Here is a 26,007-nt window from a genome sequence, read left to right on the forward strand (position 1 = left end):
GAAACTGGTGAATCTATTTCATCACAAACTTTTCTATCATCACGAACTGAAGTTTTTCGTGGTCTTGTCTTTCGTGGCACATTTTCGCAGGTGTTATGCATTTCAAAATGTTTCAAGGCATTAAAAACATTCTTTTTGGAACAGTTCAATCTATCAGAAATTTGTTTGTATGACAAATTTAACTTTCTTAGCTCCAAAATAGCTTCTCTAGTACCTGGAGTACATGTCGCTGTTTTTAACATTTCTAACGGTGAATTTAAAGTTCTATTTTCGATTACATATTATTTATTAATTGATACCTACCAAAATTTGATGTTTATATATTAAAACAAATACCAATTTCTGTGAATAAAGCTTTGCTGCAATATGTTTCTAATTAGCTACTCTCTGCAATTTAGGAACAAAATTACAATTTTGTTGTTTTCTTTCGTATAAGCACCAATATCACACAACCTACCACTCTAGAAGTCAACAGCTAAGTATACAAGAAACTAACATTGAAATAATTTAAAGAAAAAACAAAACAGTTAGATTTTACAGGTGCATTTTCATTCATTGGGATTTCGTTTCTAATTAATTGCTCGTAGCTGTATGTTTTTTTCTAATTCCTTACCGTTTTCGAGCTATGCCCTCGGAAAAATTTGAAATTTACAAAAAAAAATCAATTAATGTCAAAATATTCATAAACATTGCACATATTGTCTAAGCCTATTCATAAACGAAAAGTATGAATAGGAAAGAAGTTGTAGATTTTTAAATTCTCAACACGCCTAAAGTAACAGCTATTTTAAAACTTGTATAGCATTTTGCAATTTTCAGAAAATTAGTTTGTATATTATATTCATAATCCAAAACCTTTGTTCGTGTATTTTGTTTAAATTATAGGTAACAATATCTGCAATTTGTTAGCCAATTAAATTCAATACTTGAAAACAACATTTAAAGAGCCGGATGCAAACCCACAAGAAACGATGATATATAAGTACTATTAAGTGTCCTGTGTGACTTAAAGATGTATCTGAAGTGAAAGATAAGGGTATACTGAACCTTGTTAAAGTAAGTAAGGAACGGAAAGAAAACAAGTATGAAAGTTGATTTGTCACTACACCCGGACTGACACGATAAAAAAATATGTTAGGGAGGCATACATCTCCAAGGAAGAGACAGGGCGGTCTAAGCTCCGGTCTTAAGTTCCTAAATTCAATATTAAGAGTGATTGTTTGTTCTGTGGGCTTTGCGCAAAAGAAGAAACAAAAAAGCCTTTGGCGAAAAGTGCATTCAGTTGATACTTTAACTGTTGAAAATCGAATCAGGGAGGAGTGTTCTATGAGGAAGGATACCTTGGGCGATGAAGTTCTTCACCGCCTTTCCTCGATTAAAAATCTAGTTGCTAAGGAAGCAGTATACCACAAAAACTGCTATATTAATTTTTTGAAGCCCACTAGTTTACAAACTCCAAAAACAGAGATCCCCAGACCAGACTTTGTAACCATGTTACAAAGGCTATGGAGGAGATTTTCAGCTACTTGGAGGGAAGCAGTGATTGTCAGTTCCCCAAAGATGAAATACTGGGTATCATATCAGAGACCAAACCCCAATGGCAGACAATCAAGGCTGAATTGGAGAGGAAATATGGAGTTCGGATACTGATTACTCCAGGTGTTAACAGATTTAGTGTGCCAGTCGTATGTTTTAGAGACAGTGGGAACAAGATTTTCAATGAAGCGTGGCATGGAAACAGGGCTAAAAATGAAGAAGAAGAGACGTGGAGAATTGTTGCTAAAGCTGTGGAAATTTTACGGCAAGATACAGCACAGACACATACCCTCCTAGCGACGAATTTTTGAAGAATCTAGGTACAATGCCTCAATCCCTTACTTTTTTCCTTGAGGATCTTTTATTGCAAAGACAAAGACAGGGAGCTGTTCCAATTGATTGTGTAATTGGAAAATGTGGCTGCCGAAAAGCGATGCTCATCTGTTCTGCAGCGTGCCTCCACTGTCAAGGCAAGTGCCTGAACAGTGTGCCTGTTGACGATGAGGACGATGAAGACGACGCGACGTAGAGCCCATTCAGCAGGAGCCACCCGCTACGCAGGAAGAAGATGCCATGGAAGAACAATCATTGCCTGTGCCCTCAAGTTCAAAGAGTATGACAATTTGATTACTTTTAAAGTTGAGAGTAAAACGTTAGGAATTTATTGAGAACAATGGGGTTTACAATTATTATTGTATTTGTGTAACAAAACTATCTGTAGAATAAAGTGTGAAATTTGTCATTATTTTTTCTACTTTATTTAATAACTTTCTTATAGGTGGCCATATATGTTATTAGATGAACGAACAAAGGTTGTGGGTCAAGAATATGATATACCAACTTATTTTCTGAAAATTGCAAAAAAAAGTTTAAAAAAAAATGTAATTAATCAGCATATGTATGTATATATATTCTAAAAGGGAATTTAAAAATCTACAACTTCTTTCCTATTCATACTTTTCGTTTATGAATAGGTTTAGACAATATGATGCTATGTTTATGAATATTTTGCCGTTAATTTGTTTTTTTTTTTATAAATTTCAACTTTTTCCGAGGGTATAGCTCGAAAAAGGCTAGGAATTAGAAAAAAAAATATGATATAAAAGTTTTAGATAATTCTGAGAACTCCATTTTATTATCTAAAAATATTTCTCTCCGATGCACCGTTTTCGAGATAAGATAAGCGAAAACCCAAAAAAAGCAAACTACAGCTTCAAATAACTTCCAGAACTGTTTGTAGAAGACTTGTTTAGGCTAATTTGCTTAGAACGATCGCAAGAATGGTGCCCTTTCTAATGAAAACAAAATATAACAACGCGTTTTAAATTCGACCAAGATCATTTTGATTGGAGTGGGCCAAAAGGAGGCAAAAAATGGAGGAGTGTGTTGTAGATGGACGAAACGAAGATAAATTTGTTCGAAAGTGATGGCAGACAAACCGGTAGATGGCTTCCTTTGAAAAAACACAATCCCAAAAACATCCAGAAAACGGTCAAGAGTTTTGGCGGCAGTTCCATACTTTGGAGTTAATTTTCTTGGTATGGTGACGTTGGACCAATACATTTGATTGAGGGTAAAATGGATCAAAATTTGAAAGTGAATATCATGAAAGATACGATTCTGTCTTATGCGACGAGATCATGCCTTTCAAATGTGTTCTACAGCAGGACAATGACCCTAAGCACACATCCAAATCTGCTCAAAGGTTTTTAAAAACCAAAACAATCTGCGTATTGGAATGGCTTTGATTTAAATTTGTTGGCATAATGCTTATCTCAGGATATCATTCATTGCCTCAAGAAAATTTGTATTGGTGCCTAGACGAAGACACAAGAATTCCTTTGGTTGCTAACGCCATGTCCCGCAATTGCTTCAAGGAAATCAAAATTGAGCGTACACCCATATATAAGTGAGTAATTTTTTATTTTTCGTGGCTTACATGTCAATTTTTTCCAAAATTCTTTTATATTTCTTTTCGTTATTATATTTTTCTCACACATATAAGAAAAAAAATTACTTGAACAGTAAAAAAGCGCATTTTTTTAAAGAAAAACTGAAATATGGTTAAAATTCATTACACAAAATTGAGCGTACACCCTGTATAAATGGCTTGCTAAATGTAACAGACAAAAAATTTACCGCTACTTTTACTTGTCACTACATTAAATTTGATTGTAGTTACTGTCGAGATTTCAAGAGTCGCGAAAATTCACTCCTTTTAAAGTTTTTTTGTAAAACGGCAGATAAAAGAAAAGAAACCGACATTTCTACAAGGCAGCTAATATTAAAATTACATTTAAAAGGAAAATCTTTGCGGGAAATTGGTGATATTGTCGGGCGAACTCATTCCACGGTGCAAAAAATTATAAACAAATTCCGTTACGAAGGTACGATCTTTAACAAAACTGGAAGGGGACGAAAAAAAATGTTGTCTCAACAAGATGAGAGAGTAATTTTGCGAAAAGTTAAAGAAAAACCAAAAATAAGTGTACCCAAGCTGGCGGCAGAGATGGCGGCTGTTATTCAGAGACCAGTATCTACCGAAACTGTTCGTCGTGTCCTTCGGAGAAACAATGTAAATGGGAGAGTTGCTAGGAAAAAACCCTTCATTTCGAAGATGAATAGGCGAAAGCGCCTTGAAACATGGTGGAGGTAGTGTCATGTTATGGGGGTCTATGGCTGCAAGTGGAACGGGAAGATTTGAGTTCATTGACACAATTATGGGCAAGTGAAAATTTCTGGATATTCTCAAAAGAAACATGCGTCAGTCTGCGGAAAAACTAAATTTACCAGCTGAATTTTAGTTCCAACAGGATAACGACCCGAAACACACGTCGTTTGTTGTGAAGGAATGGTTGCTGTATAATGCCAGAAACCAGCTGAAGACCCTACCTCAGTCACCGGACCTCAATCCGATTGAGCACTTGTGGGAAGAAATCAAGCGAAGGCTCAAGAATTTCTATCCAAGCAACAAAAACGAATTGAAGGCGAAGATTACAGAAATTTGGGAGAATATCCCCTCTTCTTTCACAACAAAACTTGTGGAATCGATGCAGCGGCGCCTACAAGCTGTGATAGAGGCTAAAGGTGGTCCTACAAAATATTATTTTTTTATTTTTACCACCTTATAACTTTTTTTTCCACATATGTCTTCAAATGTACGCTCAATTTTGTGTCATGAATTTTAACCATTTTTAAGTTTTAGAATTTGTATTCTGTTTTGTTTATTGTTTTTCATAATTTTTCTTTTGTTTATGTAAGTAAATATATTAAATAAAAGAAATTTAAAAAAAGTTACCAAAAATTTCTTGTAAGTGTACGCTCAATTTTGAGAGTGACTTGCGGTGCCAAAAATGTAGTTCGAAGCAATAAGTGTTTATACCATTTGGATCTCGAGTGGTTCTTGATTTACTGGAAGTAGTAAAAAGCCCAAGTGACCACATCGTTTTTTTTTCCTACAATTATTTTACCATTACGCAAAAAAGGATTTCGCGCAACAGGTGTGGTTCGTGACAATAGAACAACAAAAATTCCATTAAAATCCTTGAAGACGGTAATGAAGGCCAATCGTGGTTACTTTCATCACAAAAAAAAAAACATTTTGTTCGCGCGAGTTACATAGATGCAAGTCAGCAAACTTGATGACGGAACATATGTGTTACTTCGCAACCCATAATGTAATTCAACACCACTTTCCGCTGACAATCGATACATTGCAATATCCGAAGGCCAACGGGAAGTGGATGCATTGACCTTAGCTTTAAGTGATTAATTTGAATAATAAAACTTATTCGGCAGTCGCAATCGACCCGAAGAACAAACAACACTGTTTTCTTTCGGAACAACATATATAACTCGCGGTGGAAGGACAATGCTGTTGTTACAGTTGCAACAAACTACGACACCCTGGAACCTCTTGGAAGAGGCAAACGATGGTCAGCAGCAGTAAAAGAGAGGGTAATCATTCCACAGCCAAAACCATTAGTGGCACACAACAAGGGTATGGGTGGGGTCGATCTTCACACATATGATCAACTCAATGGTGGTAAATGCTTGGCGACTCCATTGTTTGCAAACCAAAGAAACCCGCAATCTACTTACAATTTGTCAGAATAACAACGAGGACTTATTTACATTCCGGGCCATCAACAAAAGCACCAAATAAGCCATAATAGCAAAAAAAATTGATTCACAGTGAAGGAGGACATTTCCCCAAAAAAACTTTAAAATCAACTACGATGCCGGATATGCCACAGTAGGGTTCGATGGATATGTGAGAGGTGCCAAACTACTCAAAATATTTTTTTTCTAAGTGTATTTTTGGTCAAATAAAGAACTAATTAAACAGGATTTTAAAGGGTTTTCATATATCATTATTTTTAAGGTGCTTGGGTTTAATGGGTTGAATCCCATACAACATTTTGGGGGTGATTTTAAATGCGCGGTTGGAAAATATTCAACAAAAAATAAAGCTGAACTGTGGGGGATGGTTCAACAGGAGTGGTACAATATTTCAATTGACAGTTGCCGCCAATTATTTGACTCAATGTCCAACTGATGTCACACTGTAATTAAAGCTAAGGGCCAGGCTAACAGATATAAAAATAATTTTTAAATCCAGAATAGCTTTGCATTTAATTTAATTTTTTTTAATCTGTGTATCTATTTTAATGTCCACTAAAATTTGTTCCTTTTTAAATTTATGAATTTTAAATATTTTAAGATATAATTTTACTATATAATAATGGGTAAAAAAAAATCTTTTAAAATCAATAAAAAATTGAATTTTTAAAACTCTGTTGTTTCTATTTTAATGTTCATATCTGTATAAATACAAATAATACTATTTGGCATATCTTATATTTATATTTGAATATTTGGCACTTTTAAGTTTTATGTTTTAATGTCTTTGAGTTTTTAAATTAAGTTTTAATAAAGAATGTTTTGCAAAAGGAACATAAAATGTGCTTGTATTACTTTTTTAAATAAGTTATTTAAATTTATACTTTACTCTGAAGTTTCCTGCGTCTGCATCATTAATGTGTGCTTAAGTCCGGAAATCATTTTTCACAAACATTAAGGTCAAATTATACTTTACTGTGAAGTTTTCTGTGCGACATTAATGTCTGTTTACGTCTACATCTTTTTCCACAAACATCGCAGTCATAAGTTGTTCCTGTTTCATGATCTAAACTGTGTTTGTATAAAAGGCTTCGCGTTGAAAATTTCTCATTACATTTCTTGCAACAAAATTTTTTTACTTTAAAATGCATTTTCCGATGATAGGACATTTTCGATGACGTAATAAACTTCTTATCGCAAAGATCACAGAAAAAAGGTTTTTCACCAGTATGAAGACGTTGATGTATTTGCCTATCGGTGCTCGAAGCGAATGCTTTCTCACAATATTGGCACTTAAATGGTTTATCAAGAGTGTGGAATCTTCGAATATGAACTTCCAGATTACACTTCTGGAAAAATCCCTTCGAACAGAATTCACATTGAAATTGATTTTCTTCGTTGTGCGTGCGCATATGATGGAAATAGCCAGAGCTCGATGTAAACGATTTTGAACACGATTCATACCGGCATTTGATTTTATCAATTTCCTCATGAACTTTTCTATGATTTTCTAAAGAGTTTTTACTCTGATATTGCTTTTCACAATATGCACATTCATAGAGAGTTTTTGATTTTCCTTTTTTTTTAGTTGACCGATTATAATCTTTTTCGTTTTTCTTAATTTTGTTTTCATCAGTCTTTGTAGATTCATTTAAATTTTCCGATTCTAATACCTAGAAGTAGATAATTTAGGTTTGAGTTTATTTTAATAGTTTTTTTAAAACTTGTTCTCGTTTTTGGTAACGTCTTTGTATTTAATTTAATGATGGAGAAATTATAAACACCAATAAATTTAATATACAATGCATTTTTTTTTACTGTTTCGGGCATAGGAAGCAATGTCAGTCATTTCAAACATTTCATTTTGCAAACAAAAATACATATAAACATGCATTACACCGCAGTCAAACGAAACTTTTTGTTCTTGCTCGTTAAGACCCTATAAATAAAAATACAAAATAAAGTTTTAAATTAAAATATAATCAAAATTAAGTAGATTTACAGATGAACAACTTTTTCTGATGCAACCATTTTTATTATATTCGTAGGTATTAAATGTCAGGCACTCTATAATCGCACTACCTCCTATTTGGTCCGAACTTCAGACATCCCTTGCTATTTTTTCATACATAATTTGCTCTGTTATTGGGAAACCTGATAATTTTACCACCAATATAAAATGCCTTGATATTTTCCAGTCTGATTTGAACACGAGTAAGAAATAGAAGTATGTGTGTCACCAACCACCTATTGTGGAATGATCACATAAACTTGAGTATAACTTCCATATCTGGGCTGGTGCTCCTGCAACTTACTTAAGCCTCTTGGATAGTATTGAACCTAGAGCATTTAAATTCATAGATGATAATATCATCATACGTTCATTTACTTCGCTTGAACATCGTCGTTTCTTGTCTCACCCTTTTTTACCGTTATTTTAACGGTTTATGCTCTAAAGAAATAGCAAACTGCATTTCTCCCCTGAAACAGTTCAACTGTAATACTCGTGTTTCTAGGAATGCTTATCAGTATACCCTCAAGCTCAACTTCGGTCGTACCGTCAAGTACAGAGATACGTTCTTTAGCCGTACTACGCGAATGTGGAATTCCTTACCACACTCTGCCTTTCCCAGCCATTGCAATATTCAGGAATTTAAATCCAATGTGCACCGGGACTTCCTTTCAACCCCTCTCTCCCTTTCCTAGTGCTCACACTGGGTCTTTACATATTAAGGGTAGTAATATCACCTTAAGTGTGCGCTTATTATACAAACAAAAAAATCTCTTGAAGACTCTGCACTTCTTTTCATTTTATTAACCCTTTTTTATTGTTGTCACTGCCAACATAATATCCTCATTAATTTTGTTTTATTTGAGAATTTCCTAAAGTGTATAAGTTAGTTTTTTTTAAGATGGCACATGAATGGGTTTTTAGATTTGTTCTCTCGTCTTAAATTCCAATGTAAACCTTTTCGTCATCACCGTAGGCTTCACAACCGAGTTCCGTGTCTGGCCTCATACAATAAGTCACTCCATTTGTTCCGATCGCGAGCCGACCGACGCCCTACAGTTGAAAATCCAAAGTATTTGGTCGCCCTGGGGTGGAATCGGCTAAGGTGATAGTTGAAAATCATTTTTTAGATAGTCAAATTGACTATCATTTTCATTCCGGCTGTGTAAGATGATTCAACTCAATTCAATTCCATTGAACAATTTCAGATAGAAAGTGTCAAAATTCGTTGTTGCCTTGATGAAATTTTAAATTGATTCTTATAAAATATCTAAATAAAATTTTCAAATTGGCTGATTTTGAATAAATTTTTACTTTTCTTGTTTTTTTTCCAATGTCGTCACAGGAATGTGTTTTTTTTTTAAGAAACAAATACCATGCTTATAAGACGAGATCGAGGAATCGAATCGAATTGAGATTTCAATCCAGGAATATGGTGGCACTGAATCGAGGAATCGAATTCAAATGGAATCGAAATGACATTTGGGTTTTGATAATTGAATAATTTTCAAATAAATTTCAAATGCTCTCAACACAAAGACGAGCGCCAAATTAAATTCAGCTTAGAACCAAAAATACTCCATTTAAATGGATTCCTGATTCAATTCGGTTTCAATTCTCCTTGTAAACGCGATAAAAGTGACCTAAGAACATTTTTCAGTCGTTTGTGTAAGCGTCTTGTAGTACTATTCGAAATAAACATATTTGTTTGAAAATGACTATGACAATTTTTTGTGACAGCTTTTAGGTATCAATTTGACTTTGATGTAGTTCAAATTCGATCATTTTGATTGTCATTTATCAACAATCACCTTAGCCGATTCCAACCCTGGTATACGCCATTTTTTTAGCGTAAGCATGGTCTGCCACGCCAGAGATTGTGGCGGGTGTGAATGAAAGTGGTTGTGAAATGATGTGCTAACCATATTCATAAATCTTGAGTCGTATTTTTGAGGTCATTGTTCTAATGGAATTGGAGCAGTCAAGAAATATTAAGTTTTATGTCTATATACATTTGTCGTCTGTTCATAATACAGTCGATGAAAACCGACTCATCCACACCTTCAGTAGTCCAACACCATAGCTTATTCGACACAAAATCTGTAAAGGTCAGGTTTATTTTTGGGAGTTCTGTGTTAGATTTTTACACAAGGGTATTGAATCTACTTTCAAGAGAAAAGACAACGTCATCTCAGAAACTTTTTAACTTGTTTTTCCATTCGACCTCGTACTCGAATTGCTTTTTTGGTTCTATTTTGAAATCATAGATTTTTGTCTTGTTACTCGATCGTTGTAATTGTAACCTGCCCCTTTAAGCCATCTCCTTACAGTCAGTTTAGCTTGAAGCAATTCAGTTGGCCATTCACTACGCACAGGTCGCGATTCTATTGAGGTTCTTGGCTGAGGTTCTAAATACCTGTAGCCGGTTGCGGTTCCGTATCATCTTCTTGGCTGGGACTCCCAATTTCATTTGTTTTGTTAAAGTGAGTTATAGTAAGCCCAACAAGACTTCTTGATTTCGTCCAGTCAGTTCTATCTCTGAAGAAACTTTGACCCATAACTGTTTATGAATGGTATGAATTTTGGTATGAATTGTCCCGATAACTGATGATCGTTTATTATTGGGCGTCATCGGGCGTTATAGGACGATGCCGCTTTTAGTAGTGTACGCGCTCTCTTTCCTTTCTATGTTTAGGTCGATAGGCCGAGTTCGGCTGATGACGGATTAGGTGTACGCAAGCCATAAGATTTAAGGAAAATCTTTACTCATTAAATATTTTGTGCACCATTTTTCCTCTCTCTGTGCAACCGGCCGTTGGTCAACTGAATTGGTTCAAGCTATATGAACTTTTTTCCAAACTTCAGCAGCGAAGTGCGTTGATCTAATTTTTGAATTTGATTTGACTTTTCGTTTTTTTTTATCAAAACTTTATAGCATTTGTCAGCCAGCTTCATGCTTATCCTTATTAAAAATACTTTCGTCTCTTTCTAATGAAAGAGTATTAACGTTTAAGCACAGATAATAGATTTATACAGATGTCTCAACCTTATGGCGAGAAATGATATATGAAACTGAAATCAACCAAAAAAAGAGCTTTTTCAAAAAGTTTCAACAATTTACTAAATGTATACACGAAAGCTATATTACTCGTCTTTTTTCCTATGAAAAACTAAGGCAAAGAAAAATCTGTTTTATATGTTCTTTTCCTCTCATAATCCTAATGCACAGTAACACATAATACACCATGATCATTCTTCACAAATGAAAACAAAACTCGTTTTATTTTGATTTTTTGTGGTGTGGTGTGGCTGGTGGTATGCGTTGAAAATAGGTGCAGGCGAGTTGATCGCTTGTCGACGACGAGAAAAAAAAATATTTACAGTTGTCTTTGGAAATAGAAACAAAGCTAGAACCAGGTTGTCTTTATAGCTCGAGTTCTTTTAGTCAGATGTATGTAAATGCTAGCTGCGTGCATTCATGTGGATGTTTTTTTATAAATTTTTTTTTCTTCAATTTTCTAAAATCTGCACGAATACATTTTACTTTTGTTTTTCTTTTTAAACGCAATGAAGCGTTGTTGACTTGTGTCAATTGGATGTGGAATTGTGGAGGTACCTATGTCCAATGTACATGTATGTACCTCATTGTACATAATATGTTAACAATTAAAGTAAGATTTTTTTTTTCTAGTTTGAAAAGGACTGATATTATTTTTTTTTATTCAAAAAGATAACTTAATCAAAAATGGACAAGTACATTTTGTGCAGCAAAAAATAAAATATGTACTGTTTTCTGCTCAAATAAAGGTCTTCCTGTAGATTTGTAGTGCCCTGATTTGTATGTTTCCTTGACATAACTGTATAAAAAAAGTGCTTTTTTTGATTATTGTAATGGGTCTGATTTTTCGAATTGAAAATGTTGACATTTCTCGACTAGAGTATCTAGAGTCGAAATACGTACGTACTACGTTGGTACGTTCGCGACGTTTTTTCGTCGTCCATAGCTCAAGAACCAGAAGAGATATCGACTTCAAATTTTGTTATAATAATGTAGAAGATGCTGAAAGGACTCTCAAGCAAATTGCGTGGGTGGTTTTTTTTACCATAGCAGTTTAAACAAAAGGTTAACCCTAAATATCTCACGAACCAATAACGCTAGAGACTTGAAATAAATTTTATATTATATATTGTAACGTCTTTGTAAGGAAAGTGGATGGGGCAATTGTAATCCAAGTTGATCGCTGAGAAAGTTGTAACCGCAGGGTGAACGTTTGCGATAAAATAAGTTTCGCAAAACTCTTGGTGTTTTGATTTATACCTTCCATTAAATCGATTTCTCTTTCGAGAGAATTCTTTTTATCAGACCGAAACCTTTTTTTACTCTTTTTAAGTCGAATAATTTTCTGTAACATCTTTATTTTAGATTCTCGATTTATCATAACTGTCAATTATATTTTCTCAAAATTTGATCAGATGTTAAAAACTTTATTTTTCGTTGCACAAAATTGGTTTGGAGATAAAATAATTTTGTATTCGTAAAATTTTCGAGGTGACAATTTTTGTTAGTTTTTTTTTATTTATAAAAAAACACCGTTAATTGGATTTTTTTCAAAAAATATATTTTTTTGCATTTCTGCCTTTTGATCTGTATAGCAAAATTTATTTAAAGTCGATATGTCTTCTGGTTTTGAGCTATGGACAACAAAAAAATGATATAATATTATCAACCCCTTTCTTCTTTTACGCACCAAAACGCGCATAAAAAAAAAGATATGCAAAGGACCAAACTTTTTTTTTGTATTCATTGGCAAACAAAATGACAAATGAGAAGAGAAAAGTTTCTAGAAAGAAAAAAGTATGCAAGGCAAAAAGAGCTTTCTCAGCTTTATTTTTAAAGCTCTTGTCTTTTAAGAGAAAAAAAATGTTTCATTTTTTCCTGCAGGGATGAGACATCTGTATAATATTCATATGTATATATATTCATTCTAACCTGTAAGCCTTTGTAAGTTGAATTTGTGCGCTTTTTTTTGAAAAAGGTTGTTGGAGTTATATAATAAATTGGATTGTTGCGCATTCGCATCGGGTGAAATATCAATTTAAATAAAATCAAATTCGAAAACTAATTTTGAAAGGATATTTATATTTTGGTAATGTGCGGTGTAGCGACAGCAATCTTTAGAAGATTCTAGATTATGAGACCCAATTAGACTAGTTCTGTATGCAATTGTGTTTTGGGTAAAATATAAACGTTTGATCTCTGTCACGGCGGCGAGTTTAAACGTAGTACAATATCTTCAGTTCCAAAAGAAAAATAATTAAATATCATTTCAAAACTATCAGAACGTAAACAAATTTAAATCCAATCATAAAGAAGCTGTTTTTTACATTCCTAAATAAAAATCAAGAAATCATGTATGACTTTAAAAAATTAAAAATTCATTTTTTTTTTAAATAGACCACACCTCTCGATCAAATTACTCTTAATCTTACATACCCAGGCGTCAGACTCAAACCCTTCTGTATCCGCTTCTACTTGATGTTCCAAATCGAAATCCTTATTGGATAATGTTTCAATAGAATACAGCTCATCACTAGTTTGCTTTTTAAGTTCCTCCAATATGTAACTTTCAGATTCATCTTCCTATTTAAAAATTGAGAAAAAATCAATAACATTTTCCTTAATCAATTTCTCCATTTAAGCATTTATCACCGAGTATTGTATTGAGTTATTTAATTCTTTATTTTCAGCCTCCACAAAGTGTTCATTGGACATGTGTTTTACAAGGAATTTGTTAGAATGAAATTGTTCATCGCAAAATGCACATAGGTAAACAAATAAAGTATTGTAGTCCTCATTGGATATTTCTGGATTATCGTTTTCAGTAGTGGTGTAAACTTTAATTCCTTTTTCGATGCTTGATTCCATTGTTTACTTTTTATTTTGCATTATTTTAATAAATGAAATAAATTACTTTAATCACTTAGAGGAATAAATTAATAAACAATTGTATAAAATTAAATTAGTAAACAAATTTATCGAAAATTATGACATCCAAACAGAGACAGAGATTTACAAATATAAAGATAAGAAAATTATATGACAGAATTAAAGTTATGCTCACATCGTTTTTTTAGGTTTGTTCGTTGACAAACTGGGTACTCTTTTTAGAACTGAACGTGCTCTGCTAATTCCAATCCACTCTATTAGCTAAGCTTGCCCTCTTGTAGGTTAGGTGGACAAAATTAGAATTCATTTTTAAGCTAGACATACGCGACAAAGCCAATAGGCTCCAAGCTATTTGGATCCGGTTCAAATGAACACGCTCACAATATACCCGGCATATACAACCGAGCCACAGCTATTTTGACAAATTGATTATTTTGATATTTTTCATTTCAAGCACAAACAAATATAATTACTTGACTTTTTGCACACCAAACCCAAGCAAAAAGTTTTCGAAATCCCGAAAATCGTTCACACCGAACATTTACATATTTTCATTTGACATTTAAATTTGTTTAACACCGGCTGTCAAATTTGTATTGATGAAAAAAACTGTGAGTACAAATTTTTAATTATTTTTGAAAATAAAATAAATTCTTACAAATTCAAATTGATTTTAATACATAAGAAAGTTGAACAAAATTTCATTATCCTCTATCATAAAAAACGCCGTTTTATTTTGCAGCTACCAAAAGTTTTCTTCAATAAATCGATTGTAGTACGAGCTTAGTGGCGTGCTGTGCCGCCGTCTTGTTGAAACTTCAGTGTCTGCACATTATTGTTGCTCAATTGATGAAGATCATGAAAGTGCGAAAACTGGAGAGGAATCAGCATTCTGCCTGCCGTTGCCAAAATAGCAAAAGTCATACTGGAACGTATCAGAGAACATCTTGAGGTCACACTCGATGCCGAACAAGCAAGATTCCCCACTGGATCCTCCTGAATCGATCATATCAACACACTGCGGATCATTATTGAACAGTGCGTTGAATATAGATCACCACTTTACCTGCTGTTCATCGACTTCTGGGAGAGGCATCCTAGAAAAACTAATTGCTATTATTTAGGCAACATAAGATGGATCCAAGTGTCACGTTCTACACTATGGTACTCGTAGGTTTTCAGATGATTTTGAAATGAATGAAACAGGGCTGTATTCCGCCGCCAATATTGTTTTTGTTAGTGATAATCGATGTACTGCGCGCAGCTTTGTCAGGTATCGGAGGGATGCAATGGACTTTGACATCCTATTTAAAGCACTCGGACGATGTTTGCTTACTCTCTCATAGGATCATGGATCTCCATCAAATGTGGAGACAAGTGTGGAAAGAGAAGCAGAGTTGTGGGACTGAAAATTTAGCAAAAGTGATCAGCATCGGAACCCGACCATCCTCTCAAATAAATATTTCCGGTAGAAAAATTAGAGAACTTTCAATACCTTGGACGTATCGTCTTCATCGAAAGCAGAACCGAATAACACGTCATCTGCCGCATCGGCAAAGAAAAAGTGGGGTTCGGTGTGTTGTAGAAAATTTGGGAGAATAACTCTATCAGCTTAAGAACAAAGCTACGACTGTTTCGCACAAAAGTTTTATGGAAAGCTTTCTTTTCTTCTTATTTCTTTTTGTTGTTTGTTGTGAATTTTAAAGCTGTGTCAAATAATATGTTCTGTTTTATTGTTAATTTGTCATTTAGTATTCTGTCTTGTTCTATCTTGTTGGCTTTATATATTTCTTTCCAACAAGTTCCCACACTCAAAAGAATAGCAATCTGACAACAACAACACAACAGAAAGATGAACAATAGAAAAACAAAAAAAGTTTAGTAAACAGTAGCCCGATAATAGAACACGAGTTCTGAAACGCGTCACTAGTTTTATTTATACTAAATTGTCTGTAACATAAAGTTTATTTAAATTGTCAATTTTTAAGAAAACTACAATCGTTTTTATTTTAAAAAATAAACATAAAAATACATAATATAGCAAACATGGAGACAAGCAACACATCATCTATATTCTCCATCTAGCTCGGTGCCTAGATGTCTCCAGTTTTGCGCTCCAAGTTAGGTGAGGTCACTTTAAACTAGCGACTGGAATGACGAAATATCATAAACTAAAGCGTGATTTTTTAAAAGCTATAATAAATTTGAAAAAAATACATGCAATTCAGAAAAATGCATGAAATCTGTATTTGAATCGATAGTACGGTTCATATAATTTAACGTTTGAAGATTATTTTATGCAAATGTTTACCTTGACTGCGCTTCAAATGGTCCGTCACCTTAGTCCAATTTTGGCATACTATTTCCAACATTTTGGCCGGTATCTCACGAAAAAATGCTTCAATGTTATTTTCCAATGCGTCAATTGAAGCGGGCTTGTCTGTATAGACATGAGCTTTAACATTGCCCCACAAAAAGTAGTATAAAGGAAATAAAATGTTCACTGAACTCGTCTCTCAATAAGTCCATTGTTGCGCGTGATGTATGGCATGTGGCACCGTCTTGTTGAAACCACATGTCACGCAAGTCAAGCTCTTGCATTTTGGGTAAAAAAAAGTTGGATATAATCTCACGGAAGCGCTCACCATTCACAGTTATGTTACGATTTGCATCATCTTTGAAGAAGTACGGTCCAATGATGCCACCAGCCCATTAACCGCACCAAACTTCGACTTTTTCTGGATGCATTGGTAGCTCTTGCAATTCTTCTGGTTGATATTCACTCCAAAATCGACAATTCTGATTATTTACGTACCTATTGAGCTAAAAATGAGCTTCGCCGCTGAACACAAGACAACACAAGAAGGGCTAGATGAACTTTCTTAACATAGCACGCCTTTTTGATAATAAAATTCAATAATTTGCAAGCGTTTTTCGTTTGTAGACGATTCATGGTTGAATTATAGACCATACTGAAGATGTTTGACAGTGAAACAAAACACGAAACGTGACTCAGCGGTTTTAACCAGTGTAAAAAAGATAATAGCTAAAAAATCACCCTTAGTAGATCTAATATTTGTATGCATATTAGGGGCCGGTTATAGCTATCTGTACAATCCATCAGAAACATTTTTGTTTTTAGTTTTTGAACATGTTTGATTGATGCAATAAGATGAATCCTATATATAAGTATTTTTTCAAAAAGAAACAATGCATTTAAAGTTTTATCTAATTTATAAATCCATTTTAATTTTTTAAAGATGAAATTTCATTTTACTAAACAGCTGACTGCCAAAACCAAAAGCCAACAAAGATTCTATTTCGTTTTACTGTTGGTATTCCAATTTGTACTGTTCCGATCACATTATTACAAACTTTACTGATGAAAGCAACAGTAAAAATAGCAATTTATAGCTATCATTGGCTTTCATCATTGAAAACAAACATTGCATTTTTTTGGCTGTTCGTTTATAGCTTTCATTGAAAATTTCTGTTATTTAACAAAATTTCCTGACTGAAATCCACCGAAAAATGTTTACTGACAGAAATCTGTCATTGGAATTGTGTGAAATTGGAACACAAATCAGTGGAACGATTTGTTTCAATTTTGGACATAAGTATCAGGTGTTCATTAAAATGAATTTCCGTCCGGAAAATAAAAAAATATTTTTTTAGAGAAAAATAAATGTGCAATTACACTTTTTTCTCAAAAAAAAATTTGTTTGTGTGATTTCCGATCGATCAACATATTGCCGGCTGAATGCTTAAATGCCCCACAGACCACTTTTTCGGGAAACTGAGTTAAAGATGCAGTTATACTAATTCATATGTTCACTTTGGTTTGGTGATATTCCCGTTGCTCTATCTCTATTATTAATAAAGTTACAGAAACCAGTTTTGCTTCATAGACCACATATTTTTGGTTCTGTTCGTGCTTATTTGCCGCATATCCAAAATTTGTATGAGGTGGGGCAGTTTTTCTATTAAAGTTTTAAAAACAGACTCTTGATGCTTAAATTCCTCATATCCACATGAGATGGCATATAGAGCATGTAACCTCTCACAATCTATTAAAACCAAGTGACTTTTTTCCTGCTTATGTGCCCTATATCCATGGACAAAAGTGCAATCAGCTGGAAAAGTATATATAGAAGTAACTTTTTCGAGATCACTTATTTATTATTAATTTTTTTTCTACATCATTTTTAAAATAAAATTTAAATACAAACATTAGTTAAAAACCCACAAAAATGCTGTCTATAATTAATTAAATATTTATTGATTATTTTTCGACGTTTCAATTCTGGTTTTGATAGTTTTCAGGGCTGATTAAGTAATATCTGCTGTGTTTATAAGGATAATTTCTCAAAAAAAGCCATAATATATATTTTTTTTTTAATATTTAAAAAAAATAAAAACGAGGTAAAAATAAGGGGAACAAAATATTTTTAATAAGACTAATAGAAGATATAGAATCTTCAGGTTGACAAACTAAATAAATGCATTAAGAGCATTCTTAATAAGGTTTTTATCGATAATATTCAAGCATTTTTTTTTTGTTTTTACTAAAATTCATAAAAACAAAAAAGGTAAAAACCAAAAATAATTAATTTGAAAAACTGTGAAAAAATACTAAAACTTAATCCTATGAATGCTGAAATATTTTTTAAACCAATTCCGAATAAAATTGAATGTATTTTTCAAGTTGGGTATTTTTAATTGTAAAGTGTGAAAATACTTTGTCATTTTTCATACTTTTTTTATCGACTTAAAATTAGCCAATGTAATATAGGGAAGTGCTAAGCCATTATATTAATATTCCTTTTTGTTTTATATTTTTATCACTACAAATAGATTTAAAAAATTAAAAGTGCTAGAAATTTTATATTTTAGTATTATTTTTGCTATCTTTGAATTCCTAATGTTAAAAGCATAAAGGTTCTATTTATATCCATAGGAAATTTTCAGTTTGGTTTTTATAGATTTAACATTCGTATGTAAAGGGTTCTATATCCATTTTTGACTTTTTCTAAACTTTTTTTTTGAATAACCATAAATGTTTTTAACCCTAGGACTTCAAATTTAAAAAAAAGAAATATTCCAATTATGTATATAAAAATTCAAAGGTCGAAATTTTCAAATGCAAAATTACGAAATTATGTTTCAAACCTTAAAATTCGTTTTCTGAGGAATGATTTTTTTGTATATGGGGCATTTAAGCATTCAGCCGGCGATATAAATTTAATTTCTAATCAAATGCAACCACCATCAAATTTCGATTAAAAAAATTTTCCGGATCGATTTCATTTGTAAATGTACTGATTGCTATAAACGCTCATCAGTAAAACATTTCAGATTCCTTATGTTTCAAATTTGACTTATGGATTTTACTGATAGCTTTAACCGGCCGCTTCCAATATATTTTTTGTTGAATTTTTCAACTATATTGTTTACTGAATAAAATCTATCATTAAAATTCGTCTAATTATTTATTAAACAGGTACACCAATCCAACTCTGTACTGTGTTTTATTAATACATTTGAAATGAAATGATTTATTGTTCAATTACTACCATACACTAAAGAGAACAAAACAATTATTGTATTAAGTTAGATAAGCTTATAACTATTTATTTCTAAAAGAAATTAGAATTTAAAAAAATTTTCCAACGTTTTACCCAAATGAAATACATTCAAAATGCTTTTTGTGAGTGTTTTTTTTTTATTTTAAGCAAAAATAACAAGTTTTTTATTCATAAAAAGGCTCAATGTTTGAATAAATTATAAAAATAAATTGCTACCCACTTTTATTGCTGCAAAATACTACTGCAGCACAGCCGCATTAGCCACCACACTAGGATTGTTTACAATTTCACCCAAACTATCCAGCACTTCCTTACGATAATCATCAAAGTCTCCATCTATTTCGTTTATGGTTTGCTCTTCAATAACGTACAATGTACAACCTGTTTCTCGAATTAACCGTTCATCGTGAGAAACTATGATCACACCTCCTTCATATTCATTGATTGCTTCTGCTAGAGCATCGATGGATTCGATATCTAAATTATTTGTAGGTTCATCAAGAATCAGAACATCTGGACCACTCAGACATAATTCAGCTAAGGCTACGCGAGCCTTTTGACCACCAGACAGATCCTTCATTTTGATGATGTGTGCATGACTCACCAAACCAAATGATCCAAGCGCTTTTCGTGCTTTCTCATGCGGTAGATTAAAAAGTCGCTGCAGATATTCAGCCGCAGTTTCCTCAGCGGTTAAATGTTCTCCTGAATGTTGATCGAAGCGCCCAACTCGAAGACGATGATTCTTTCGTTGTTCGCCCTCTTGGGGTTCCAGCTCACCAAGCAACAACTTTAAGAATGTGGATTTTCCCACCCCATTGGGTCCGACAATAGCTACACGACTGGTCAGATCAATACCAAAATCAGCTTTGATAAACAATGGCTTCTGTCCCGCATAACTAAAGGTCACATTGTGCAAACCAAGAATTGGCGGTTGCAACTGAGAGGGTTCTGGAAAGCGGAATTTCACAATGTATTCTTTTGGTCTAGCTAATAATTCCTGAGGACCTTCGTCTTCTTCCGCGTTCTTAGAACCCTTATTCTTATTCTTTTCCTGCTTGCGAGTCAGTGTTTCCTTTTGTTTCTTCTCAGCTGATTTTTTCGATTGACCATGTGCTTTCAATTCTTTTATCCTCTTCTCTTGTTTCTCATACTCCTTTATCATTTCACGGCGTTTTTGGACGTACATTTTTTTGAACATAGAATAGTTGCCTTTGTAATACTGCAATTTTTTCTGATCCAAATGAATAATTTCATTGCATACGTTGTCCAAGAAACTCTGGTCGTGAGACACTATCAAAAGAGTTTTCTTCCATCCTTGCAAATAGTTGTCCAGCCAAATAACAGCATTCAAATCCAAATGATTCGTAGGTTCATCAAGCATAAGAAGTGTAGGTTCTAGATACAAAGCCCGTGCCAGCGACACACGCATACGCCAACCACCAGAGAAGTTTTTCGTGGCACGATTTTGCATTTCCTCACTGAAACCTAAACCAGCGAGAATACGCCGCGCCCTAGCTTCGGCAGAGTAGGCCCCTGTAGCTTTTAACTCAGCATATACATCATTTAGATCTTCCTGAACTGACATATCACCATTTTCGATTTGTTCCTCCAGTTGCTTGCACTTGGCTAGTAGCTGCGTTCGCTTAACATCCGCATCTAGAATTGTATTGATGGCAGTTTTATCATCAGCAACAACCTCTTGCTCACACAAGAGAACATCGATATTGGGAGGTATGGCGAATGCACGGGTGGCTATGTGACGAAGAAGTGTAGTTTTTCCATGACCGTTGGGACCAACTAAACCATAGCGCCTGCCATGAGCGATTAGAAGATTTGCATTCACAAAAAGATCATTACCTAAAATAAACAAAAGAAATATTAGAATAAGACACCTTTTTTGATGGAACATTGAAAGGTCCCCAAATCTCTTATTACGTTTAATGTGGTAAACAACTTATTAATTTTAAGAAACTTTTTAAAAGAAAAAACGGAAGGAAAGTAAAAATTGGTGTAAACTTCAACGTCAGAAATCTAAAAAATTATTTTATTATTTTGGAATATTTTGAACCCACCTAACACTTTGAACTAATTCAAATTTCCAGATACAATTAACTAACTGTTTGATAAGCCCTTATTAGTAGAAGAAGTAAAAAGCTGTCTGGGTAAGAGTAAAGTCCAGAAAGCACCTGGGACTAATGGCGTACCAGAAGAATTTTACGAATATTCAAATGAGACTAGAGATATTCTAATTAGCTTCAGCCAGAGTGTAATTTTCCCTATCCACAACATAACTAACTTTAAAGCAATCATTTTCCGAAAAGGTAGGAAAGAAAGTGGAAGGGATGAAAAGTGGTTCTTTGACGGAAGTAAGTTGTAAACAGTTAAATCCTAAAAAATATCTAGACATCAATTTTACAAGTAATATGAATATGGAAAAACATTTTTTTTAAATTCGCTGATCGGAGCCAAATCTTCCTAAATGCGGCTTCGAAAAAATTTCTAGGAGACACAAGCATTTTTTAATAGTAATAAATTATCAGGTATTTTAGCAAGGCCGAACATATGAGATTGCCATATCTAATTTGAAGCCTAATAAAGCCACTAGAGCAGATGGCTTGAATGTCGAACTCTTTAAAGCAGCTAAAGTTAAGTTAGTTAGGGGCATGCCAAAACTTATCTGTAAGATATGGTCGGAAGAAAGCATGCCCGATGAATGGAACCTCAGTATTGTTTGCCCGATCCTGAAAAAAGGAGACCCTCTAAACTGCACCAACTATAGAGGAATCAGTCTACTTAACATCGCCTATAAAATCTTCTCTGCCGTAATATGTGAACGTCTAAAGCCCATCGTTAACAACCTGATAGGTCCTTATGAGTGTGGTTTTAGACCAGGAAAGTCCACAGTCGATCAAATATTCACATAACGGCAGATCGTGGAAAAACCCAAGAACACCAAATCGACACCCACCATCTTTTCATCGATTTCAAGGCCGCATATGACAGCATCTACAGGGACGAGCTGTATAGAGCCATGTCTAGTTTTGGCATCCCTGCCAAACTCGTCCGTTTGTGCAGGATGACCATGGAGAATTCAAGCTGCTCCATAAAGGTTGGAAACAACTTAACAGAACCTTTCGATGTCGAAAAAGGTTTTAGGCTGTCATGCGATTTTTTTAACATCGTGCTTGAAAGAATAGTGCAGAGCTCACACGTCAACACTAGAGGCACTATCTTTCACAATTCTGTCTAATTACTAGCATAACCTGATGACATTGACATAATCGGAAGAACTTAGCATGATGTCAATGGGGTTTTTGTAAGTATTGAGGCAGAGGCGGAAAAAATGGGTTTAACGGTTAATGAGGACAAAACAAAGTACATGCTGTCGTCAAGAAAGGACACACACTTGGTCAAAACGTCACCATCGACAGACGTAACTTTGACTAACTAACTAACGACTAAGATGGCTGGGTCACGTAGAGCGCATGGAAACCAATGCTCCGGCCCGGAAAGTCTTCAAATCCACACCCACAGGAAAGCGCAGTAGAGGAAGACCGCGGATCAGGTGGCGCGCACAAGTGGAAAGTGATCTCACCCAACTTGGAGTGCGAAACTGGAGACATCTAACTAGGGACCGAGCTAGATGGAGGAGTTTGTTGGGTGAGGCCTTAGTTCACGCAGGACTGTAACGCCACTTTAAGTAAGTAAGTAGATTTTCTCTTAGAAATTGAAACCATTATATAAATGTATATGTATAAAATTCGGTATACAGCGGTAGGCCTTTGCAGCTAGAAGCTCAATAATTTTATATTAGAATGGAATTCATTACTTGTTTAATAAATATATAATAATAATAATAATAATAATAATAATTGCACATATTTGTATTGAATTTATTCAGAATACAGATGTGTGGGAAGCGAACTATAAAATGTGCAGAAGTGACGTCTATTTTGAATGAATCTGATCGGAAAAAACTACACTGTTACTGTTACTGTCAAAGCGCATAAAAATATAGACAATCAAAAATAGCAGTCTTATTAATATCAATCTAAATATGTTATTTTTTCAAATTTGGACAGATGGGGCTAGGCCATGTTTTTAAACTAAATTGTACAAACTAATTTTTAGAAAAATCTATCTATGTATCTAAGGTGATGCGAAATATTCGTTTTACAATAATCAATTAATTTGAAGAACCGTTTTTATAGTTCTAATGGTTTTTACCTGTTCAAAATTTAGTTAAATGTATTCATAATAACGACAAACTAAAAATAAAAATATTATAAGGAAACCAGAGAGCTTGGATTACACTGTATTATTGTTACTGTATAAAGCAATGACATATCAATGTCATATTTTTAGTTTCTACCTATTTATCCGGGACTTAAGGTGCATGTCCATTTGAGTGTACTGTTTGCTCTAGAGAGCAACTCTCGGGAGACTGTTCATTTGAGAGCCAAATTTTAGAAATGTTGCTATCGCGAGCTCTCTGCTATAATATTGAGAGTTTTCTTACTGAGGGTACTCTCATAATCCTGTCTACTTGATAGATTTCCTCTGCTAGCATATTATCAGTTGGCCATGTAATCTTGTAACTACTTTTATTATATTAATTAAAAAAGAAAAAGGAATACAAAAAATGTTGGGTCAAACCGTGGGTAGATCGCCGTAACCAATTCGGTGCGGGGTCTACTCTTTCAAGAGAGCTTCAAATTGAAGATCGTCAACAGTTTTAAAATTTTTGGTGGTTGTCAGTTTGTGAAATTGATACAAAACGTTGGACCCATAATTTTTAAAAAAGATACCCAATTATAGGAAGCCATACCAATACGCGAGCGTTTACTGGTAACACATTTTTAGCATCAGGTAAGCATATGAATCGAAAATCATTTTTGAAGGAAAAACTAAAAGTTAATTGTATGATCTATGTAGGGGATTCATACTTTAGCTTTCAGTATCTTTTTCGAATTCCAGTATGTATGAGAGACATCTGTCCAGCAATTTTCAACAGTTTAAAAGACAAGTTTTTGAAGGTAAAAACGAAAAAAAAAATATTTTCAACTGCTTTGCCATGTTTACTCTCGACGGCAAGCGCAAAATACGAAGTGTGTTGGTAATTCGCAAGCTTATCTCAGATAGTGGTAAACACATGTGTCCACTTGCGATTGCCTTTCAAAAAGATCAAATGTCGAGAGTAATTAGTAAACTCTCCGCGATCTACTTCCCAGGCTATGTCCACTTGGAAGATCGCTCTCGAGAGCAGCTTCAGAGCGATTCGCAGCACGTTTACTTTGAAATGGACACCCACATTTAGTCTCTAACTGACATTTTTAAAGTAAAAAACAAACATTTAAAACTTACCTTTAGCCGAAATAGTGAAGTTTTCAATCTTAATATCCACCGCGAACTCTAGCTGAGCCATTTGACCAGCTGTTTTTTGAACTTGGGACATTGTAAAATTACTGTCTAGATCAGAGTGTCCTTGACCACCTTTGCGAGTCATCAATTCCATTTGTCGTTCGTATTCTTGTTGCTTTTTTTGCTTCTTCTTTTCTTTGTGGGTTAGTTTTTTTCCCTTGCTTTCACTTATATTAAGGTCTTTTAATTCTTGTTCAATAATTTCGTCTCCTTCTTCGGTTGCGCCGTCTTCTTTCTTTGACTCACTTGGAAGAGGTTCAATTTCGGGAACTTCCTCCAATTTTTCCACCGGAGGATTGCTAGCTACTTGTGCTGCCTTTGGTTTTTCCTCAGTGATTTGTTCCGATTCTGAAATGTTATCAATGTCTGAAAGGTCTTTGTCCATCTCTTCATCCAAAGAATCATTTTCACTAATATTTTTTTTCGATTTGTTCTTCTTGGAAGATTTCTTGGGGGCAGGTTTTTGGGAAACGATTATATTGTCCACTTCATCACTATCACTGGGAAGATTACTTGCTTGCTTACTAAGAGATTCGTCGTCGTCATCGTCACTAAAGTCGTTCTTCTTTTTCTTGCCTTTCTTTGATTTTTTCGCTGCTGGTTTTGCAATAACGACCACCTCATCTTCCTCATCGGAGAGGTTATTAAGAACGTCAAGTTTACTATCCTCATCTTTGCTGAACCCATCATCAGCTTTTGGTTTCTTTCCTTTCTTTGCAGATTTCTTCACAGGCTTAGGAACCTCAACTTCTGGAAGGTCTTCATCCGAGTCATTTGCCCCCTTTCGACCTTTTTTGTTGCCAACATTTTTCTTTTGCGACTTCTTTGACTTATTTAGATCCTGTTCTTGTTCGTTGATTTCACTTGCCTTGTTGCTGGGAACTGATTCATCTTCGCTGGAATCATCGCCTCGTTTTCCTTTTTTGCCTTTTTTAGTGGATTTTTTGGCTACAGGCGCTGGCACATCGATATCCTCGTCATCGTCAAATCGATCCTTCTTTTTAGATTTCTTTGACGACATAATTCTTTTTATTAAATTAACTTCACAAATTTGCTTTTGAATGAAGTCAAAATTTAACTTATGGAAACGTGTGCAGTTCGTGGGGTGCGTTCAACGCTTTGAGACTCAAATTCATGTTTTATAATTTCTAAAATTACATAGCTTCTGATTGGCCAGCTGTCATAGTTAACCCCCTTTCACATGGTAGGTTCATAAGTGTCTAGTCAAGTGTAATTGATTTGTCCGAATCCGAAACTTCGCTGTAATTTATAAACGAACGATATTTAAAAACAAAACATTTGGCGTTGAAAAGACTATAAGAAACTTTTGCCTCAACTTTCCATTACCGCAGCACGAATTTCGACACGAGGTTTTTTTTAAT

General features: G+C 34.1%; 2 protein-coding genes across 3 annotated transcripts; both read right to left on the reverse strand.

The window, feature by feature from the left end:
* Positions 1-3,474: 3,474 nt before the first annotated feature.
* On the reverse strand, positions 3,475-13,775 carry LOC129942936 (zinc finger protein 675-like). 2 transcript variants are annotated; one of them, XM_056052092.1, is made up of 3 exons: positions 13,380-13,774; positions 13,164-13,310; positions 3,475-7,331 (listed from the first exon to the last, which is right to left on the reverse strand). In XM_056052092.1, the coding sequence occupies exons 1-3, from the start codon at positions 13,593-13,595 to the stop codon at positions 6,624-6,626; spliced, it is 1,071 nt and encodes a 356-aa protein (XP_055908067.1). In that variant the 5' UTR covers positions 13,596-13,774; the 3' UTR covers positions 3,475-6,623. The 2 variants fall into 2 exon arrangements, with proteins under 2 accessions (XP_055908067.1, XP_055908068.1); XM_056052093.1 differs by having other exon boundaries at positions 7,194-7,597; positions 13,380-13,775.
* Positions 13,776-19,315: 5,540 nt separating this feature from the next.
* Positions 19,316-25,748, reverse strand: LOC129939267 (ATP-binding cassette sub-family F member 1). The gene is made up of 2 exons (XM_056047233.1): positions 24,569-25,748; positions 19,316-21,061 (listed from the first exon to the last, which is right to left on the reverse strand). The coding sequence occupies exons 1-2, from the start codon at positions 25,644-25,646 to the stop codon at positions 19,440-19,442; spliced, it is 2,700 nt and encodes an 899-aa protein (XP_055903208.1). The 5' UTR covers positions 25,647-25,748; the 3' UTR covers positions 19,316-19,439.
* Positions 25,749-26,007: the final 259 nt, after the last annotated feature.

The sequence above is a fragment of the Eupeodes corollae genome, chromosome 1 (genome assembly GCF_945859685.1).
Source record: "Eupeodes corollae chromosome 1, idEupCoro1.1, whole genome shotgun sequence".
In the NCBI taxonomy this organism is placed as follows: Eukaryota; Metazoa; Arthropoda; class Insecta; order Diptera; family Syrphidae; genus Eupeodes; species Eupeodes corollae.

Coding starts and splice junctions, on each gene's coding strand:
- LOC129942936 (XM_056052092.1), bottom strand. CDS start 13,595: ATGGAATCAAGCATCGAAAAAGGAATTAAAGTTTACACCACTACTGAA. Junction 13,311..13,379: donor ATAACTCAATACAATACTCG/GTGATAAATGCT, acceptor ATTTTTAAATAG/GAAGATGAATCTGAAAGTTA. Junction 7,332..13,163: donor GGTTTGAGTCTGACGCCTGG/GTATGTAAGATT, acceptor ATCTACTTCTAG/GTATTAGAATCGGAAAATTT.
- LOC129939267 (XM_056047233.1), bottom strand. CDS start 25,646: ATGTCGTCAAAGAAATCTAAAAAGAAGGATCGATTTGACGATGACGAG. Junction 21,062..24,568: donor CTTCACTATTTCGGCTAAAG/GTAAGTTTTAAA, acceptor TGTTTATTTTAG/GTAATGATCTTTTTGTGAAT.